The sequence below is a fragment of the Osmia bicornis genome, chromosome 6 (genome assembly GCF_907164935.1).
Source record: "Osmia bicornis bicornis chromosome 6, iOsmBic2.1, whole genome shotgun sequence".
NCBI lineage: Eukaryota > Metazoa > Arthropoda > Insecta > Hymenoptera > Megachilidae > Osmia > Osmia bicornis.
This window is the reverse complement of record NC_060221.1, coordinates 935,428-957,932: the sequence shown is the minus strand read 5'-3', so window position 1 is coordinate 957,932 and position 22,505 is coordinate 935,428. Positions and strand designations below refer to the sequence as shown.

The window sequence follows — 22,505 nt, the reverse complement described above, 5'->3', positions numbered from 1 at the left end:
TTAACTATCTAATTAATCGTCAGTAGCGAATGATAAATAATTTTTTAATTTTTTGAAAAAATATAAAACATAACTTTCGTCAATTTTTCAAAAACTAGTTTGAAAAGAAAAAGTTATTGAAAGAATGTTATATAAATAAAGAAAAATATCTTATATTACGTTGTATAAAACTTATTGTTAGTATAAGTTAAACTCGGCACGTCTCGTCTCGGATGAACCAATGTATACAAGCAAAACGAGGTTCCATTGCCCTCGACGTTAGACAGGCCTGTTCGGTTTCCTCAGTATGTAGCTGTGCTTCATCAGAGATAAACACAGTTTATGTCTCATCGATTTCCAGTTTCTGCGCCATCACAAAGCCACTAAAATATGGGGTGAAAAGAACACCTCGACGGATGATCATCTATGTGAGCCTCGTTTGGTTAGGAGCAGCCTGTATCAGTCTCCCCCCGTTATTGATAATGGGAAACGAGCATACTTACTCGGAGACTGGGGCATTTCATTGTGTAGTCTGCCAGAATTTCTTCTATCAAATCTACGCTACGCTCGGCAGCTTCTACATTCCTTTGTTCGTGATGATTCAGGTAAGTTTGCTTTCCATATATTGTTTCCCACGTTTTCTCATTCTATGGTTTAGAAATCCTTAGTGACCAGTAAGATTCCATGGTAAATTTTTAATATTTTTCAATTTTACGTACATACCCGGGCAAAGAAAGAGAATATTGATGGAAAATTTAAAAACGATATTTGAAATTGAAATTACTTTTTAATTAAGGGAACGCTGTTTTCATTGACCATTGGAAGAAAAACAATGGGATAAACTGTTCGAATGGCCAGTGAAAATTATACAGCTTACAAAGCAGCTTGAAATTCGAGTTTCTCGAGGATTTCAAAGTGTACTTAATTATCAGTTTAAAGTGGCCCCCAGTGAAACTTAAGAGCAGTTCTTAAATCGAGTTTAAAAGTGCTTAAACACGAAGTGATTCCAATTAATCTTTGAATAAACTTAAACGTTTCAACCGGAGTGTCTCTCATCTAAATTGAAATTCATCCACGATGATATTTGAATTTGATTAAATTTCTTGCCCGTTGGTTTAGCTTCCTTCATCCATCATATTCGAGAGCCAGCCTCGTCCCGAATTGTTAAGCTTTATCAAATTAATTGAGACGGCGACGGTCTATACTGATTAGAGGGTCATCGAAGTTTAATAATACATCGACCGACAACAAACTTAGTTACCTGGCTCTAATGAAGCCTAATTAATGCGTTAGGAAGTGTATTACGTTAGCAAGTGGATCACCGAAAGCGATCATTATAATTTCGAACTTTAGACTAACTCCTAATAGAATGAGCCCTTCGTAATTCAAACTAATTGAACTTCTACGTTATACAGGCAAGGTAACTGGTACAACCAAAAAGTAGATTATTCTACGTGCAAAGATAAATTGAAAATGTGAAATGAAATTTTTTCGTATATTGCTTCATTTCCAAGATAATTGAATTTGAAAATTTGTCGGATTCGCGTGGGTTCAATTTCTGACGACCAACTTCGTTATACGCGATGGATACAGAGAATCCCATATTAAAATTACCGAAATGTGTTACAAATTAATAGTATTAATGCGTACGAATTAGTATTGTTCATTATACTATTAACGTTATTACGTCCAGTGAAATTAGCAAAATGCTTTCGCGTAAGACTTTCCTTAGGGAGCCTAGAACATCGACATTTTCACTAGCGAAAATTAAACATATCATTAATACTATTATTACACATATCCATTTTTCGTATTGCATTTAATGTACTTAATACACAAGGTCACAGTATCGCAAATTTTTGCTTCGAAGGTCTTATTGAAAAGATCTACGAAAAAAGGTTCTTACGACGCGGTTCACGTTCTCGATAAATAAGTTTCGTGGAAACGTATCCGGCAACTAGATCGCGTTTATCCATCGCAAACATCAGGACACATTTTATCGCATTAATTAAAGCAACGGCTGGCAATAAAACTGTCACTCGTTGATCGTCGACGACGGTACGACGGCCTGGCAATTATTTCACTGCTATTATGTCAATTCACGTTAACGTTGTCACACGACCGCGAAAGTGCGCGCGACCGTTTATTTTCCGGACTCGTTACGTTGGTTTCCCACCAATTATTTCCATGGGTTTGTTTGCCACACGTGAAACGTCCAATCAATCGGGACCGCAACATCGAAAATCAATTCTTCTTGTCCAGGTGGAAAAACAAAAAGAAATTTTCTGAATTTTAACGATCCCCCTGTCCTGTGGTCAATGGTTCGCTTATTTACCCAGTGATTTCACCGTTTCCACGTAGAGCCTAGATTTTCATTGATTTTCCATCGCGTTTCGATATTAAATTTAGAGTTTGAAAGCAGAGATACAGATCGAACTTGAGGATAATTCGTGTTACAGGTGTATTACAAGATATTCTGTGCCGCGCGTAAAATAGTCCTGGAGGAAAGAAGAGCTCAAAGTCACCTGGAGGCTCATTGCTACCTGGACATAGAGCCGACGACGCAGCACCATCAGCCGTCAGTTGTGAACCGTCAATTAAATTCTGACGTTCAGGGGGTTCATGGAAGTCCACCTGTGATGCAACACCGAAGTTCGAGCACCTCCACCACGGTAAGTGAATAAATAAATCTCTCTTTTACGCTCGTTATTCAATCGCAGCTAAAATACCTACTAAACAAAATTTAACATAAATAAACGAAAAGGCGTTTATCACGCGAACTTCCGACGAGAGCATCGCGAAACAAAAGCTCGGATTTACAGAGACGAGCACGAACGATTTAATGGATGTGATTTCGCGATCGCTCACCGCAAATTAGCAAGGCAAACTTTCCACGCGAATCTCACCCGAATACAAAGGGTCACAGATAGTCACAACAAAACTATTCAACGAGCATGATCTCGCAACTGTCCTATTAACGCGAATCGTGAGTTTACAATGGAACAGTGCATAGGAACTTGAACTCATTCTTCAAAAGAAAATGTAATATTTATTCTCGTTCACGAAGTTTGCTTCTTTACTAGTTTAGTATAAGAAAAAAAGAAAAAGAAAATGATATTTCGAATGAAAATTCATTGATATTTGAATGTTGCATACTAACACGATTTCATGACATAAAAGTACTGCAAAATGACACTTATAGTACATCAAATTAAAGCTTAAGGTATAATAATAATAATTACGTAGACGCTTCATAAATATTTTTAATACAAAATGGCTGATTTTTAATTACAGCAAGCAATGGAGCACATGGAAATTCAGGTACCATTCTTTGACAACTTGTCAGTTTTTAACAAAAGCCTTATGTAGTGAGTTTTTATAAATCTTCAGCTTCAAATTGGCATAGTGTAATTGCTATTTTAGAATACTTTTATGTCATCAAATCTTGCCAGACTTGCTATATTTTCAAATCTACTAGTTGATGTCCTATAATCTAATATTGTTTTGACACTAATACGTAGTGATTTTTCGAACGGGCTGTCCTGTAGAATAATTTTTCTTCTTTTCTATAAAACATCGCCGTGTAATATACGTAAAGCGCATTAAAGTTGTCGACATCCTGCTAGCACCCCAGGGTTTACCGAGTACTATCGTTGGAACACTTTTGTAACTTATTAGTCTCGCACGTGCCATAAACTAATTTAAGTAATTAAGGGACTTCAGGCCGGAGAATTCGAGGAAAAGTTTCTTACTTAATTCACGACGGTTGAGAGTTGATGTTTCTAATTTCCTTGCGCTATAAATTATACTAGGGTCAGATTATTTTTGGTTACATCAATTTAAAAGTTTTTTCATTAAGAATATCGGCGCATTAAGCATCTTCAGTATCAAGATTAATTGAATTCACTAAGCTAATAATAGTATAATGCCATTGAAAATTCTCTTTCTCTTTTCTTCTATCAATTATTTCATTATAATACATTTAAGGCTTCCAAAGTAATTAACGCGTTAGTATTATTATCTTTCAAATCACACAATTAAGCATACTTTCAGTAATAAGCAAAGATTACTTTGCTCACGATTTCACAAGAGAAATTGAATTAGTTCCCGTGGAATACGCGATGTTTCGTCGAGTTTCAACGATAGCTTTAGCAGCGTTTAATTTTCTTAGCTGTTGCACAATCTATTATCAGTTTTAAGGGGAGCTCATCATAGTATGCGAAGAAGCTTGCCAGGGATCGTTAAAATTTTAGTCGACACTGGTAGAAGTTCCCTGCATATTTCCTGCAAACCTGTAACATCGTAGATGTAGTTAGAATAACGAAGTTTACTCTATGCGACGGGCAACTAGAAAATTATTTCCTGTAACGCCTTGGGACAAGAGTCCCAAGGGACACTGTGACACACGAGATTTTCAAGCAGAGATGTCTTCATAATTGAGAAACTAGGTTTCATCGATGAAGGATGTATTAACATCTCTGATCCGCATTTTCCACAGCGAATATTATAATATTTCGTACAATTACAATATAGCTTTCTTTTCTCTGTCTGTACCGATAGCGTGAAAACATTTTCTTAAGGGCCGAAAATTCTCGCTAAAGAACGTGACTTTTTACAAGCTTCTCCCCCATATATTCTCATGCCAAGTGGAAATTAGCAAACGCAAATGGTGGAAAACAAAAGAGTCTGACAAAAACTTGCTCCGACCTCGTTACCGTTGAATTCTTTCGTTTCACCGATGGAACACGCCATAAATTCACTTTTCCCGGCTCTCAGAAAAATGCGGAAAATTCACGCGGAGATGTCGGAACAGCTGTGACACTGTCGCACGCTTTTACTGGCCAAGCGGTTTGACAAAAAAAAGAAAAAAGGTAAAAATAAAAATAAAAAGAAAAGGAAAGCATATGCTTCTCGCTTGGTCGCGGCTGCAAGTTCTCACGTCGAAAACAATTCGAATTTTTTTAATTACTCGAGGGACTGCTTTCATCGACTCGCGCGTGATACGCGACACTCGACGAATTTGTTTCTTTTTTTTGTTTTTTTTTTTTTTTTGTTCGAATGTCCACCTGTCGGATATTTTCAGTTTTGTTTCGATATTTTTTCAACGTTCTTCTCCGGCGTTGAATTGGGTTTAGATTTAAAATAACAGAATTCGAAAAAAGTCATTTCTCTTGGAATATTTTAAACAATTTTTAAATTATTTAATTTTGAAATGTTATTATAATATTTTGAATTTACCTACGTTCTTATAAAATATAACATTTTTGTATTTATATTTCTCTGAGAAATATGGTACACTTGTGTCAAGTTAATACTTGTCTTATTACTAAAAGTGACCTGACGTTCCTATTGTTTATAGTAGGCTTGCTTTTATGGTTCCAGAAAATGGTAATTTATGTGACAGGTAGTTCTAGTAAAAATGTATGAGTCTAATCTTCGTATTCTCCTTTCTGCTTGTACTGTCATATTTATCTGCTTACATAGATCAAGATAAATCCAACAATAAATGCTGCTATTTGTTGCTAGCAAGCTTAGAGGAGAAATGAATGTTGGTATCAGATTCAGCTACCTGCGTATACCATTAAAAGTTAGATGTTTGCAAAATTTCTATATAATTATGGATGCTTAATCATTCCAATCATGCTTAAAAGTACAATTTTAAAATATAACATAACTTTTATGTTTGAATATAATATAAATATGATATTTTTAATGATACAAAATAATTACTACTCGTGTTTCTGCAACAATTTTATTTTATTCGAATAACGAACTCTGTTGTTCGATTCGGTAATAAAGGGTTTCGAGAGGTCGAGGGTGGGGTTCGAAGGTGTTCGAGATAGGGGTTGAAACAGTATCCGCGTTAAATTCGAAGAATCGAGTCGCAATCTCGACATTCTTAACTGGTAGAATGATAAAAGCAATAAAAAGGGGCGCAGAGGGAAAGAATGATAAGGACCTGGCAAGAGAAACGAGACTTTCTCGACGAGTTAAGATCGCCGCGGTGGGTCGTTCGAATAAAATCGATACGGTATTTACGCTGTTTCTTCCCGATTTCTCTATCGTTGCATAAAATTGCAATTTACCGTACGATGAGGCTTTTCCTACAGCCGGGAAAACCTTTGAATTAATGAAACGTCTTCTGCAATCCTCCCTTTTCTTGCCTTACCACTGTCTGATTTATCACGTACACTTTCTACTTGTCGAGCATCGTAATGGCGGTATTTATTTGTTTCTTTTAAATTAGCCGTCTGTTAGTCGACTCGATAGGATCTTTGAAAAATGCAGGGAATCTTTATCTAATACCACATTGCAATTACAAGCTTTATTTAAAATTAATGAAAAGCTTTACTAAACTTAATTTTTTTTAATTTTACCTAAAATTTCGTATAATTATTATACGAACGCTAAATTTAGATTTGCAATGAAAAGAATCGGATCGTTCGTTTATCGGTTATTATTTCAAGGGCGACGATAAAAAGCAGAAGGAGAAGGGTGAAGATATATCAAGTTCTCAGGCTTCCACGTGGATACATTATCGTACGTCAAACTTTCAGGGGGGATAAAACTAGTTGGACCAACGCCAACAGGTTCGAACAGATGCGTGAGAAAAGCCTCATGCATCTTTCATCGAACGACGAGCCTTCTGTGCTCCTGATGCCCGTACCGAGCTATAGATTACACCTTTACCCGGCGATTCTTCAGCATTTTCGAATGCACGCGTTTACACGAGTTACTGGCTGCTGGCCAACCAGCCAGAACTTATCGTGTCTCGTCTCGAACAAATTTACGACACGCTCGATTGCCTTGGTCGGCAATTAAAAACTCGCTGAATGGAACCTTTGAATTGCGGCCGAGCGAAGCGCGAGTAAATATTACTTTCGAAAAGGTGAAATATTCGTCTGCCACTCGTTTCGAACTTTATATGCTACGGATGAGTTTCAATATTGCCATTGCAGTGTACGAACTTCTAGTAGATCCTTTGGAAATTTTAAATAAACATGAGTTTATTCTGATGAAAAATTAAATTTCCAACTCGGTTTCATAATTTTATTTATTAATTACAAAAATATTAAATCCCAGTGCCTGTTTGCTGGTAACAAAAGCTTTTCCACATGCTTTTCTTTGTGGTTCTTGAAATCCAGAATGGCATGAATCAGAAAGCGATGCACGACTTTGGGAGAGGCCAACAAAACAGATTTTATTACCAGCATCATCTGGTGCCATGATAGCATTCGATTTTTCTACGACCTCCCATATTGTAACGTTGCCTAGGATAAAAATGGCCTGCAATATGCTGCCTGATAAGAAATGTATTTTCTGTAAAGTCAATCATTCTACTATTTCAAAAGCATTGAAACGAGTAACTAAAATTATACCGAACAGCTGTTTTACATTTTCTTGTTATCAATATCTACAAGATATTGGTTACATCAACGGAAACGGAAATAGCAATGGCCAAAGAGGGTATCCAAGTGAAAAGAAGGCGATTTGAGGTAGCGTATCGAATACGTCTCTCCTTTACGTGAAATATGCTCCTGTCACGAGGTAATGTAAAGAAAAATACGTTTTATAACGTTACCTTATGCGGCGAATTTTTCTCTATTGAAACGCCATTATAAAGAAAATTTCTCTCGGTAATGTACCGCGAAAGCCACGCGTATTTCATATCGTAAAGTGTATCGAGCTACTTCGATGTTCCTGTCATCAGACACGTGGCTTTTGTGTGTTCTCAGATGTTCATTTAACAAAATTCACTTTAGTAAATGGAAAACCATGAAAAGAAGAATACTTTTAGACGATCAGCATCTAATCCTGTTGAAAGTAAACATGGATACTATTACTTTAATAGAAAAACTTGGAGCAAAGTGGAACAGATTTTATAAGAAATCAGAAAATCTTCTGTACTTTTTCACTTGACCCTAATAATGGAATAATCAAATATTTTAATTATTTTATAGTAACTCGAAAAATTCAATCTTCAACGAATCATCCAAGTACACTTCTTCTTTGTTTAATTTCCGGTGAATACGTCTACTGCGGAACCGCGTATCATCGTCGATTCACGTTAATTGACGCCAGGCTAATTACCGCGTTATCATCATCCGCGTTGCGTCGACGTCGAATCGAATGAAGTCGAATCGAGCATAGTTCGACGAGTAAATTGCCCGGCCCTGATCCGATAATTGTTTCTCCTTGCACACGGCAACCAGTTTCGACGGCTAGCACCGCCTCTAATTGGTTTATTCCCGGCTGGCTCGTTCACTTTTATCGAGGACCACCAGCAACTGCCTGAACGGCCAATGGTCCGTTGTAACTGCGGCTTGTTTATCAGCTAAACGTTCTTTGCTGCGGATTACGAGGCTATAGAGAACACCTGAATTTTAGTATTCCAAAGATGCCGATGGTATTTCTTTTCTTTCTCCTTGTAGGCGTTTAGTGGAGGGACGTCTGTTCCATAGGGTCAAGTATTGCCATACATCCTGATAACTGAGACTTTCACGTTTCATCTCAGACAACATTGTTTGTTTCCCATTCTGTTGTAACGTTCAAGTGGTGACATTCGTCTTCGTAAATCATCCGGCAGGAAATATCGCCAGTCTCTGGTAACTCGGACAGCGTTTCCATTATCTGGGAAAACCGAGTGTTTGCACGGTGTTGTCCGCAGCTTCCGTCGGGCGCGCGATTCCGTGGAGCGTTCTATATCTCGTGTGTCAAAATTGTTGGGCAACTGTGTTGCTGCAACGAAAACGGCAAATTTCAGTGGGAATTAACACCGGCCGACAGCTTTTGCAAAATTCTCCGACCGAAATTCACCGTCGGTGAACGCGCAATAATCTTCCAGCCGTTCATTGTGTTCCTGTTTGATGGTTCCCCGACCGGAAGCGGTAATTCGTTGCAGCCAAACGAACAATCCATGATTGCCTGCTATCTGTAATTCCCGTTTCGGAATGCAACGTACAATGGTAGGAATTTCTTTTCACTCGATCGTTGATCTGTTACCAGTTTTTGGCGAGTTCAATAGCGGGAAAAAAAGGGAACGAAGCCGTTTTTTGTTGGTCTGTTATTTGTAAAATCGATGTGCTGATGCAGACTGTTGGAAAATTTTTATTTTATTGTTTGTTCATTTTAGTCTAATAGAACTTAACAGAATTATTTATAGTTTAAATAATAGCAGAATCGTGTATTCATTGTAAAACGGGTCGTAACAGCCATAATAAAATGGGTCATGGTGTCACAGGTCACGGGATAAGTAGCTCAGAATTCAAGGCTTTGTTCGTGAATAGGAATAATCGGGTACAATATACGGTTCCCTGAGGAGGGCTCGGATGTACTGCACGTATCAATTTCAATTTACTTGAATAAATTTTCTAAGGTCAGTGTGCTTCTTTCAAAAACATTCTACCTTTTTAAGCCTTTTTGGAACTAGATGATGAATCAATTTAGAAAATTATTAATTATTTTTATAGTACATAATTTAGTTATTTTTACATGTTTATTTTCTTTCATAAGTATTGTTAATAAAATTCACAATTGAGTAGCTTTTGAAAATATTCTATGAAAATAACTGAGTGAAATTGACGTTTAAAAAAGTGGATTGTTATATGCAGTTTTAGGTCGAGGAGTGTTCACTGAAATATTTTAAATCGTATTTAATATGCCGTCTCTGTGTCTGATGCTATATTGAAATTTTCCAATGAAATGAGTATTTGTAGATAATATCGATGATATACGGTGAAGCATCTATTTCTGTAGTAGCAAAACTATGATAAACGGAATAACTCTTACTACTAAGCACATGCTATTGCTTTACTGCTGATTGCTATGCGATTACTAGACGATTAGTTGCTTATTATTGCATAATTAATAGTTAATCAATAAATGATTGCCATTGTTATCGACTGTAACATATTGTAGAGTAATTAGAAACTGGTCTGTAGATAATTTCTAATTGATTACAAGGATGATTAACTTACAAGCTTTTAACTTATATAGCAGTTATTCAGTTATGGTTAACACTAAACCACCATCGAACAGTAAGAAGGGTGTACAAAATGAAAGACCATATGAAAACGTCATAATAAATCCATAGATCATCCAGCCAGTAGGGTGTGTATTCTGATAGATTCGTAGCTTGTTTGTTTCTGTTGTCGACAAATCGGGTATCGATTTTCGGTTTATTCGGAGAGCTGACCCGGTCGCCAGGGAAAAGCTTCTCCCCTGCCGCTGGATTTCGCGGGATTTTCCTGCTTCATTTCACCCAAAACACTCTAAATCTCTTCACCCTCGGCTCCTTTTCGGTGTATGCTGCTCTTGAAATAAGTTAAAAAGGAAGAGCTTCCAGCAGGTTGCGCGAGAAAAGATCAGAGAGAAACATCCCTCTGTTGAAAGCAATTGAATCTGCGAAGCCAATATCGAAGACAAAGCTGAAGAAGCTTGCAGAAGATACGGGAAGCCACCGGCTTAACCTATTTCCTACTTAAATTTCAGATTTAATCATTTGTCGGTCACCTTGTTCGATTTTTAATGGAGATTACAAATTAATAATCCTTTCATCTTTTCGTGCTAAACTAAAAAATTGTTCACTTCATCTGATTTAAATGCATCGTTGAAAATAAAGTAGAAGTTGGTAAATGATTAGAGTGCTGCGGGTTGTTTATCATTGTTCAAATCTCTTCTAGACCAAGTTCAAGATTAAGAGCTCTTTACTTTGACCCACAAAGATATCTAAACGTTCTGATTGTAACTTGCAGTTGAAGTTTTGCCCGGAAATGAAGAGCTTCAACCTCAAGAGCCCATGACAACAATTCTCTAATGCAGAAGTATCAAGGACGAAGGCTTTAACTATGAAATCATGAGATAAAATTGTCCCAGTTTCGAAAGTTTGATATTCATATCTGCGATTCGTGTTTAAGCGAAATAATTAATATTCCCTTTATCACAATAATGTCAAAAGAATGAAAAATTCATGACATTTCAAATTTTCCCACGAAATATCTGATTTTCAAATTAAAAATATTTCAAAAACTATTTTTATGTAGAATACCATGTATTCATGAATTTTTGTCTGAAATCTAATCTCACGAAACGATGAAACCGTAACCAAAAGTAAATCTGTCAACGAAATGTCTCGAGAGACAAGAGGTAAAGGGCCTGCGGTTGAAATTAAATCTCGGCCAGTCCTGTAGTTTCATCCCTTGACAAAGGTTGCAACTGTACAGCGAAAAGTGACGTGTAAATCCTTTCTATCTATCCACCTATGTGTCCGTGCAATGTTCGGAGAGCAGTCGTAAAGAAACTTCTATCGTTTCGTCCAGCTCCTTTCATTGGATTTTCGGTACCATATTTCAACGTTTTCTCGGGTATTCATACGTGGAAGCGTCGCGGCATAGTATAAATCCCATAAGGCGCATAACGCACACTCCATTTCCATTCTAATGGATCCTCTTCTCTTTTCTTTTCGTTTTCTCGACCGGTTGGCCCGCTCGATAATCCTCGAGCGGAATCTGTTCGCTCATCTCACACGTCTCGGACCGATTTCGCGGATTTAAACGGAGAGTTAGGGTGCACGATTTCCCATCGATTTTCCCGCCATGGGAGACGCTGATAAATGAAATTCGGTTGCTGGCATTCAGAACCGGGCGACAGACGCGATATTAGGCTGATATTAGGATTGGTATTAGGTATAGCAGCTTTCCAATGCCTCACCGGTAGATTCATCAATCCTCGATGGGATTTTAGGATTTTTTTTCGGCATCATTCTTTCGCGATGATGTTCTGATGATGATATTGCTGTTTTTTACGTAGCTGAATTTAGAATACCTTTTTATCCCTTTTTAACAATATTCGTTTGAGATGAAATATTCTAATGATCTAACGGGTTAATTTAACCCTCCTTAACCACAATATTGTCATTGAGTCGAAAGTGAAGAAACATTACAATGGCGGAGCAACCAAAAGCATTACGATATCATGCTTTCTCGAAAGATGAAATGATGTGGTAATATATTCATGAAGTGTCACCGTATCGAATTGAAAGCGTAATAAAGGAAAGCGATATTGAGTTTTCCACTGTCAAACATGATCAATTTCCTGCTCTATTTGATGATCAGGGTGAAGGTATCATCACATTGATCGTTAAACGAAATTGTGTGTGATCCAAAAAATTCATTCGTTCATGATTTCAATTATACCAGAAAGTCAAGAAGTAAAATTTCGAACAAGACTGAATGGTAAAATAAATTAGATAATTAATTTAAACAATGAATGATGGAAGATGTAAGATCGAGCAACCTAGACAGGAAATATAACATGGAAAGAACAAGGCTGTTTCAAAAATGCGATGAACAACACAATTTATCTGATGGAAACGAGATGTACTCAGTTTGTGAAGCTTGCTGACAGGGAATATTTCATGGAGACGTATATTTTTGTAACCGGTCGCATACAAAATCCTTTCAACGATGTTTCAATCCTCCTGGCAAATTTCTATTCCAATATTTATCGAACTTTCCCATTTTTGGTCATTTTCGTTTCGTCAAGTGGTAAATCTACTGGTATTTTCGAATCATCCTTGCTTTCCATACCAGCTGTATGGAAGATGGTTGCAAATGCTGTTATACCTTCATAAATTTGAAAAAATTCTCGCAACTCCACTATTTTTCTTCGTTTTACTTTCTTTCAAACAACATCACGGTGCTCGTTGTAAACTCGTTACACTTTCTTAATTGATTTTTACTTCGTTTCCTCTGGAAACTACCTTTAAACTCTCAGCAAGGATGATGGAATCATGTCATTTCTTTCTTATCCGTTTATTGGCTTGTGTGATTCTTTACTGTGATATCCTCTTAGCTCGCAATTTCATGGCTTAGAGCAAGACGATTGCCATTCGATTGAAGAAATTCTACCGAAGTCCCCTTACAGCCTGTAGATAGGATTAATTATTATCATTTTTTATCTTTCTTTTCACCATTTTTCCTGAGGAAACCTTCTTTGCTCGACACTGCACATAAAACAAAACTTTTATTTCTAAACAAATTTTTACACTTTGTACAATAAATGAATATGAATTTTAAGGTAAAGGCAAAGTCGAATATTTAGACTACTATCTATCATTCACAATTCTATGTGAAAGGTAAATAGAAAAAGTTCTGACAACTAATTGACGAATCTGCGAGTGCATTACACCTTGTCATCGAAAACTACAAGAGCAGTACCCTTGTGAAACAGCCTAGAATTCTGAACACGTTGTATTTCATCCATCAAATACATTCCATTAAACTTGATTTATGTTTATACTGATCGGCATCACTGAAGAGGATGATGAAGAAGAAGAGGGTAAAGATGAAAAAGTGAAGGCAAAAATATCAGTAGCCTGAAGCTAAGTTCTCTCAGCGGGAGATAAAGCGTTCCATCGTTTTCGCGTATCTGTAGTATTTTCTCTGTTATACTTGTTCGGGGGCCAAGTCAAGGGTTGTAAAAAGGAAATAAGAAATATTCTCGTTGGAATTCCATCGTAATTTAATGTCTACGTTCTCTTGACATGATTGTAAAATATTTCGAGTGACAAGTTTAAATTGTGATAGACGCTTAAAAATTCAAACTGATCTCTTCACGGGGTTGGATGATATTTTACGATGCATTTAGTCGATGTAGTATTCTGCTGTTAAATAATAGAAAATAATAACAACGATAAACAGTAATGGTAGATTGTTACGGTATAATAAATGATCCAAAGGGACAGCGACAACGCGAGGGTGTATACTTTAACAATAACAGTGCAGGTGGAAAGTGTACGGTAACTATAATATGAATTGTTCATGGAGACGGGTTTTCCTTTGCTGTACGATTCTACAAAGCTTTGCAGCCGTTTCCGGTGCAACTGCAGGCTCGTATCGCACGGGGACACTTTTCCCTTTGTTCTCGTTTTGCCCTCTGTACATCGATATCGAGTATCTTCGAGGCACAGACGTATCTCATCGAACATGTCATTACTCATACCCCTTTTTCTCTACTCGAATTTGAATATGCATCTTTAGAAAGTCTCACCTGACTATCTACACCTACAGATTCCTTCATTTCCATTTCCGGTGCGTTGCAGAGGAAATAATGGGATTTTTTTTAAGGACAATGCAGGGTAATCCTCATTGTAGAATAATCGCATTATTCTTATCATTTATCAGGATTATTTCTCGTTAAAATGGCCCGTCTCTTCTGAATATTACATAACTCATTCTGGAAATAAATTGAAGCCGTTTGGAAATTAAAATAGTATAAAATTGAGGTTTCAAAAATGATTTTTTCATCAATTTGTATCAGGCAATTATTTTATTGGAAAAATTTCATCCACAAAGATTATGTCGGTTCTTGGCTGCGTGTGCTCGTTGTTCTCGATAGACGATAACAATCTCGTGTTAAGTCAGGCAGGAGAACCACCCCATGGGGTGGCTTACGGAAACAGCAAAACGCTGCTTACGACTCCACTCGCACCCCATTTCCTTCACGAGAACATTTTTTTCTTTCGTTCTAGCGTTGCCTTTATATTTGCACACTTTCACCCTTTCGACACTCAATTCGTTCTTTGAACTGTTTCATCTGATTTATTTTATCCCTTTACGCGATTCTATCTGCGATTAATTATACCTTGAGTGTAGAATCTAGTAATAATTTTATCTATTTAAATTCAAATTTTTTGTCTGTCTGTAGTATACTCATAAACGATCTGTTGAATTAATTTTGCATAGGAAATTATAATTTATCGTCAATGTTATTATTCTAAACCTCCAGTAATTGCTTCGCTTATCATCGGATTATTTCTTGTAGTTTCCTTCTTACTAAAATTATGGTCATTACTGTTTCTCTTCGCTTTCATTACCTCAAAGAACGAGCAGTATGCTGCGTTCCTTTTTGCATAGTCATTTAAGTAATTGCATTCTTATTACGAACAACAATTCACTTTATTTCACATTCATAAAACATATTTTCAACACAGTCTCGCGGCTCCTTTGTACATCGTTAAAGAATAACGTTTTTTCAGCTTGCTCGCTTTGCCGTCTCGTTAACTAAAGGAAAAGTATTTCGAGCAGCTGTCTCTTCAAAATGAAAATTCCATTAATATTTCAAGATCAAACATCTCGTTCTCGTGCTTTATTAAAAATGTACAATAACGCTCCTTGTTTCGCACCTTTGCTTATTTATCGAATAATATCAATTCACAAGAACAATTTCATAAAAATGTAATTGGTGAAGAAAATAAGTTCAACGATGGTGAAATAATAAGAGCAGAAAATTTAATTAAACATTATTTCTTTCATGATTGTATCTCAATCTTTACTATTTTTATGGTTTTCGAAAATCCACCCTGCAAAATATTAGAAAACTTGGAAAAAAACATTTTTTTTAATTCTATAGTTTATTTTATGCTGATCGAAGTCGGTCGGAAAGAATTTATTTCAATAGAAAATAAAAGGAATTATTTCGCCGGTGAGAATCATTATCCTTGATTTTCCATCACTTTGTCCCTCCATTCAAGAAGTAATAATTCTTACCCCCTCTCTGTCAGCAACCTTAATCTCTCCAATTTTCACGCTTTAACGGACCCTTTCAGCGGCACTTCAATTTTTTCTCTCGCATCATTCGTCAGGATTTCTCCTTGAAACGGAAATACTCGGGCTCTCCTGCAATTATTCGGTCGTACGCGCGAGCTGAGAAGAGCGCTACGCGAACGTCGCGTCGTTACTTTGATTCCTAATTGAATTTTTCAGCTATCAATTGGAGAGGGTGCATCGCGTTTTCTTCAGGATTACTCGCAGACAACGGTGATTTATCTTTCCTCTGGGACACGTCTTGCTGGACCTGGTAAATCGGGTTAGAATGAAAAAAAATGTTAAAAATGGATGAATTTTGGTCCTCGTTGGAAATGAAAAATTCTTTCAAGGAAAGAAAAATGTTAATTCGCTTTATGAATTAAAACGGTGACAGTTTTAGTACCTAAATGAACTTTCCGCTTACTTTATATTACTGTTATGTATGTGTACGTTGAAATTTCCCACCACGCATAAAGGGGATCCATTTTCCCTAAGTACAGCAGTCTCTCTCCCAAGTTCTTTGGGTATCCAACAGTATTGTTGAATGTACAACCCCTGGATCGGTGCTACAAAACCTTACCCTGTACCTAGATTTGTTGTTGGTTCACGGAAACCGTATATTCAGGGATAATGCAAGAGGGTAGTACTCTCGCCATACTGGTATGTTTTTGCTAGTAGGGCTGAACTAATGTTATACAATCGCAAGAAGTCAAAATGGCAAACGATACGAGATTAAATAGGAAGTGGAACAGCGAGTGTAACAGTAATCTGATACTCTCTATTTCGTATTTACAGTCCCTTATATATAATAATAATAATAGAAAGTAAATAATTTATTTATTAGATAAAAATTTATAGAATTATATTTGAGAACCCCATTTAACGTAGGCTGCGAGATTACTAATTTTCAAAGCGTAATTAGGCTGACTGGCCGTAAAAGTGTTAATAGCCGATGAAAAGGACCCCTTTCACAGTTATATACTACTTTGCTGCAAATTGTCTGCTCAATCTCGATGAATAACGATCGGAAGTCGAATTCTAATTGCGTCGAAATCAATTTCCAGAGGCGTACTTTCCGGACAGAGAAAGATATTTTCGATGATGAATTTTAGAATGCCTCGAGCAGCAATCTTATGGAAATTCTTCCACGGATTTTTACGTATTTTAAATGCAAATTTCGAAAACAAGTTAGCATATAAACGTCTCCTCTGCAGTTCGTTGATTGTTCTCTGAAGTTGCTCCTCAGAAAAGGAACAAATCTCGATTCTCCGCCAGTTATTTCATTTCAATATAAATCAGAATTTTTCGCATTCAATAGAGATGATGCTGCAATTCATTCTGAAAGAAGTTCTTTGATTTCAAAGAATTAATTCAGTTACATATATGTTGTAGCAGTAATGAATACTTATTACATTTTCTAAAGCTTCTTTAATTTATCTTCTGAAAAAATTCATAAAATATCAATTTACTTGGAATATTTCGACCGAAACCCTCGTGTGGCTTTACGATTTGAAGAGCACGTTGCCTGGGATCTGGCTCAGAATTCAAATTCGTGCAGCTTGAATTCGGAGAGCATCTTTATTTCACGAACTCGAGAAAGCCAAGAACGGGGAAAGAGCGTGTGATAAATGAGAGACGGCTGAGGCTCGAGGAAAAAGCGAGGAAAAAGCGAGGAAAAACCGAGGCAAAGTCTTCGAAAGTCCGGCCCCCTGGGGCTAATTTTTTTTATTCACCTGCATCTCGAGACGTGAGTTTGATAAGTGAATAGTTGCTGATAGATGCATCGAATAAATATGCATCCATGGCCGTGAAATACTTGCAAATGAAATCTCATTTGACAAAAAAAAAAAAAAACAAATTGAAAAGAAAAGGCACAGAATTAATTTGTTCACCTGATCAAATTACTCCAACAATTTTCGAAGCAATGGATTGAAGCATTAGATTGAAAGATTGCTTTTATATCCTATATTATATTAAACATAGCTATTTCTACCAGCATCAATCATCCCCTTTGTTCGCGTCAATCTTCCCACCATTTTCCCCTTTTCCACTGTTTTTTTTCAAACATCTCTGGCCGTCGATTATCCACGGAGAAAACGCTGAGAGTCACTCTCGTTGCGTGGGTGTTTATTGTGCCAGCATTATCTTGCTCGATTTTCCCAACGACATCGGAATGACAATCATCATCATCACGCTCGACATCGTCAAACTTCAGCCTGTATTCTATGAATACGAACCGACAACGCTTTAATTGCTTCCGAATTAACGGAAACGAACGTCGTTTTGATTAAACCAGCCAGAAAAATAAAAGAGCCTTCCATCGGTAGCAGAGATTTATTGGAGTTCGCTATTCAACTATCTGACTGGAAAAAAAAGGTTCAGCGATAATGGAAGTATAAACACATTCGCTACCAGCGATCAATTGGATCATTTCATTTTCTCATTAAATAGATTAATTCTTTATTCTGATTATTTTCCGGAAGCTGTTGAACACTTTGGTTGAAATTTCAGCGAGCAATCTCCGACGATTACGATTAATTAAACCGTGTAATATGCTCTGTCGAGTTTACATAATAACATGGCCAAGGGATACCCTTGATATCTTGAACAAATTTCATTTTTCATTTTTCTCATCCCTCTTTACGATTACCTTTGATTTTCAATGTTTTATTTGAATAGATATCTTCATTTTCTCAATATAAACGCGAGATAAAGGATATTATAATTTATAGGATATTTAATCAATTTTTAATTCAACAACGTCCATCGCGGAAATTTTACCACAATTATGGAATATTATAATTGCACGTTTGTTTAATAATTAATATCGGTTGTACACGTGAATTTATCTGATGCGTTTAATATTCATAATAATGAATTGTTAACACTTTATGCACATGTGTAATTTTATAATTTTGTCTGAATTTTAACAAAACTTAAATACGTTTAAACGATGATCAAGTGACACCTGATATTTTTTAATTTTGTCTTTAATTCATTTTTTGATTTATTTTAAAAACGAAAGCTCTAGGAAGAAATATAGGTAACATTAAATGATTCTAATAATTTGATATTGATTCTGAACAATCGTATCGTTAAAAGTTTCTGATTGCTACGAATAAATTGCTACTTGAAGCATAAAATACCCTTGGAGAAATGTCTGAGAAGAAACTTTTTTCACAGAACTTTAGTGGTTCGTTAAAATTCCAGACCAAACAAGGCAAGAATGTTCGAACACGTATTGAAAGAAAGCTCTCGAATGACCCAAAAGCTGCAACATGTTCGCTTTCGAATGATTATTATCTGCAGAGCAATTCGAAGAAGCAGTTTCACCTCGCCGGAAACCCGTGGGCAATTCCTCGATGATATCAGATGCTGAATTTTCCAGGATAAGGAAGAAAGTTTCCTTGAACGTGGATTGAAAGAGTAAAATTCGACTAGATCTAAAGAAAACCGAAAATTCAGTAAAAGGAATTGACTTGTTTTCTATTTCCGGTATTTCAATTCTCATTTTTCACGAATTCCTACAATTTCACAATATTAAATTGATTATCTACTATTCGATACGACGACAATTTCAATTTTTTCCCTATTTGTGCCACGTAGATGCGAATATAATGAGTTCCAAAGGAATATAAATTTCAACTAGCCGCATCGGTGCTCATTTCCTCTCGCCGGAAGTCACTTCCGTTTCTGACTGGTACGGCGAAAATCGTGAAACAAGAATTGCACGAGTTTCACGCGTAGCCCAATGTTCCTGTCAACCCCATTCCGATCGATTTTCATTCAAGAATACTCGTTCGAAGTATCCAGATTGTCGTTCGTCAAAATTAATTGAAGCTCGCTTCGCTCAGCGTCGAAGCGTCGCCTCTTATCGAGACTTACGTTGAAAAATTGAAGCGACAATCTTCTGTCGACAATTTTCTGAATTTGTCAACGAAAATTTCGGATAATCCGCGTACGATTTCCTGGAAGTGACAATTTATTATGACAGATAACTGGAAGTGACAACTCCCGAACTACTTTTCATTTCTGTTTTGTTCGTCGTTTTCGAGGGTTTAATTAATTCATTAACCAGGTATCATAGTTAAAAGGCTAGTTATGCAATTATTCTCTCTGACGAAATAAAAGGAGAGAAAAGTCCTGAAATGCAAAATTAACAAATCTCATTAGGTAATATTTTTATTATGTCATTTTTAGACTTTTAAAATATCTAAAAATATTCTTGTATTCGAATCATTGAAACTTTTCTCTTTTATAAAAATGCAAATTTCAAAGAAGGTGAAATTTGTGATTCAGATTGATCCTGTTGAATTGCATAGCAATCATCTCTTCGCTGAAAATTTCTGTCGTGGTCAGGGATGCGTGTTTCCGATTGGAAAGTTGGTAACCGATGGTCGTGATAATGAGAAAGCAGAGGTGGTAATGCTTGTTAGCGTCAGGTTTGGCTTCGATTTCCGTTGATTTATCGGCGATATCATATAACCTGTACCTGCTGGCAAATACCTGCAATGGTCATTCATGGAAATTCAAGAATTCCGGAGCAAACCGTGTACTAGTTTGAGGAAAAGCGATGACGTCCCTTACACAACTCGCGTGAAACTTTCCATAGGACGAGTTTATCTCTAAAGCACGGCAAACGAATTAATTTGACTCTCAGATGAACTCACGAATGCTCGTCTCGTACTAGCAGCAATTAGAAATGCTGATTTCCTTCGTCCTGTGTTCATTCCCAGGAATAAATATGTTTCTTTCTTTTTTAAATAACTTCGAAAGAAAATAAAATAATAGTAAAATACTTTTTCAAATAAATTGCAAAATAATATTTCCATGGTTCTTACGACGTAGAATCATCAAATCATTAAATTGATAGCATCTTGATGGATGTGTGAAGCATCGAAAACCATAGATTGATAAAATGATGCACTGATGAATACACCAGCGTGCAGTGCATGTGTAAACGAGTCGATATATTGATTTATTGGGAGGAATACCATCCGCATTGAATCAATACGTTGGTGAAACTACGTCGATGTATAGGAATGTCGATAAGATGACAGACACATGATACTGTATCTTAGAAGATCATTATGCAGATATGCAAAGTACGATAAAGGAATGCAATCTGTATCTATGAATTCCCTTGAGTGTTTGAAATAATGAAGTACTAATTTTTTCTCAATAATTATTTGAATGAATAATCCAGTGCTCCAAGGCACTTAACATATTAAAAAATAGATCAACATATAAAAACTTTCATAAACAATTCAGAGAAGAAAATGAGAAAAGAGGATGAAAAATAAAGCGATGTTTCTGTTGGAAAGAAAATTTGCTGTCCATGCAGAACACCATCTCTGTCGCTCCTTTAGAATGCAACCCGGCCAGACAGGTCATATTTCAAAAGGTACAGCCTGTTAATCAAACTTATCTGCTTCTAATGAAGCTGTCGTAATTTAGCCAGCCGAATGGCGTTCATAATGGGATTTACAATCTTCTCAGGCAGCATCGGTGTTCGCTGTATTAAATTCACGTTCATCGGGGATTGATGTCTGCTCGTGAAATCGCGTAGAATTGACACTCACCCAAAATTGATTCGTACTAATTACCTCAAATAAAAATAATTATCCAGAAATATCGAGCTAATATTGGTACACGAACCAGATGGCTGTGAATTATTAAATTACTGTACATCGAGTGGTACATTTCAAACCCTGTAAAATCTACAATAATTTGATGACATAAAAGTACCATGAAATAGCATTTATAGTATGTAAAATTGAAGCTTAAGGTCTCATCGAAATGACTGCATAAACGTTTTCGATCGATAAATTATTAGATCACAGATCTAAGGCGTCGATCTCAGATGACTATCACAACATTCGACGCGGTAAAGAATAAGAATAAGAATTTCAGGATTCGGATATGTACATACGTGTATGTACGTATGGAAGGTACACAGGAATGGAAAAGTGTACGGACAAATTCTAGCGAGGAATGGAGAATCGATATTCAATTTGCGGCCTCCGAGATGAGGAAACCAGATACGTACGCGTTTCAGTAACAACGTTTTTAAAGCGAACCGCGGAATTGCTTGAATTATGATCAAGTGTTCTACTTATCTGAATTTAATCGGTTGTTTCACTGCTTTCCTCGAGTTTATTATCTCGGATTTCAATCACGCTAGCGCGAACTGCATCCATGATCTTATTCGAATCTTTTTACGCGTGTTCTCCAAATTCCTCTTCTTTTATCTGATAAAAAAAAGCTCTTTCAATTTTGGAAAAATCTAAATCGGTCACCTTACAAGAATTTCCAAGAATTTCTCAGAGATATTTCTTTCGCCTGAACGTTTCTTGTAAAAGATTCTACGATTCAGTGAAACATGAAAGACGAAAAAGGCAACGGTTTATCATTCGTAAGCGATCCACCTATACAGAGAAAAAGAGTCAAGGATAATAATTCTTTGGATTGTGAAGAGCTGAGAACGTTGAAGTTCCTAGACGTTGAAGTAAAAGTTGTTTCATTGAAATGGTGGAGCTTTATGATCATCGAAATTGTAGAATTTCTACGGATCTGTGACTTGAAAAATGTGAAAGAGCTTGGCGCTTTCTTGTAAGAAGACTAAAGTTGTCTTCTGCGCGAGACACGGCTCGTTGAGAACGCGTGTGGACGACTTGGAGAGGAGAAGGAAACGTCTTCTGCGGTTTTCCAAACCGGCGGGAAAGCAACTCGGTTGATCCGTGGCAATATCCTGAGGAAAAGGGTTAATAGAGGAAATCCGGGCTTCCTTGACGAACACGGTTTACGTTCTACCCTTGGATTGACGAGTTTGTTTGCTTGAAGGATGTAGCGAGGATAAGAATTCGGAAATTGGAAATGTACGAAACGTACAGGATATTGAAAAAAGATATTGAGCTTCCGATATCGACAGAATTGGTT

The 22,505-nt window shown here is 36.6% G+C and overlaps 1 protein-coding gene across 1 annotated transcript in view; it reads left to right on the top strand.

The window, feature by feature from the left end:
- Positions 1–22,505, top strand: part of LOC114873507 (5-hydroxytryptamine receptor 1) — an 87,519-nt gene that overhangs the window by 39,529 nt on the left and 25,485 nt on the right. Inside the window, exons 5-6 of the mRNA XM_029181912.2 lie at positions 341–584; positions 2,439–2,651. Of these exons, the coding sequence (XP_029037745.1) occupies positions 341–584; positions 2,439–2,651 (457 nt within the window). The remainder of the gene's footprint in view (positions 1–340; positions 585–2,438; positions 2,652–22,505) is intronic.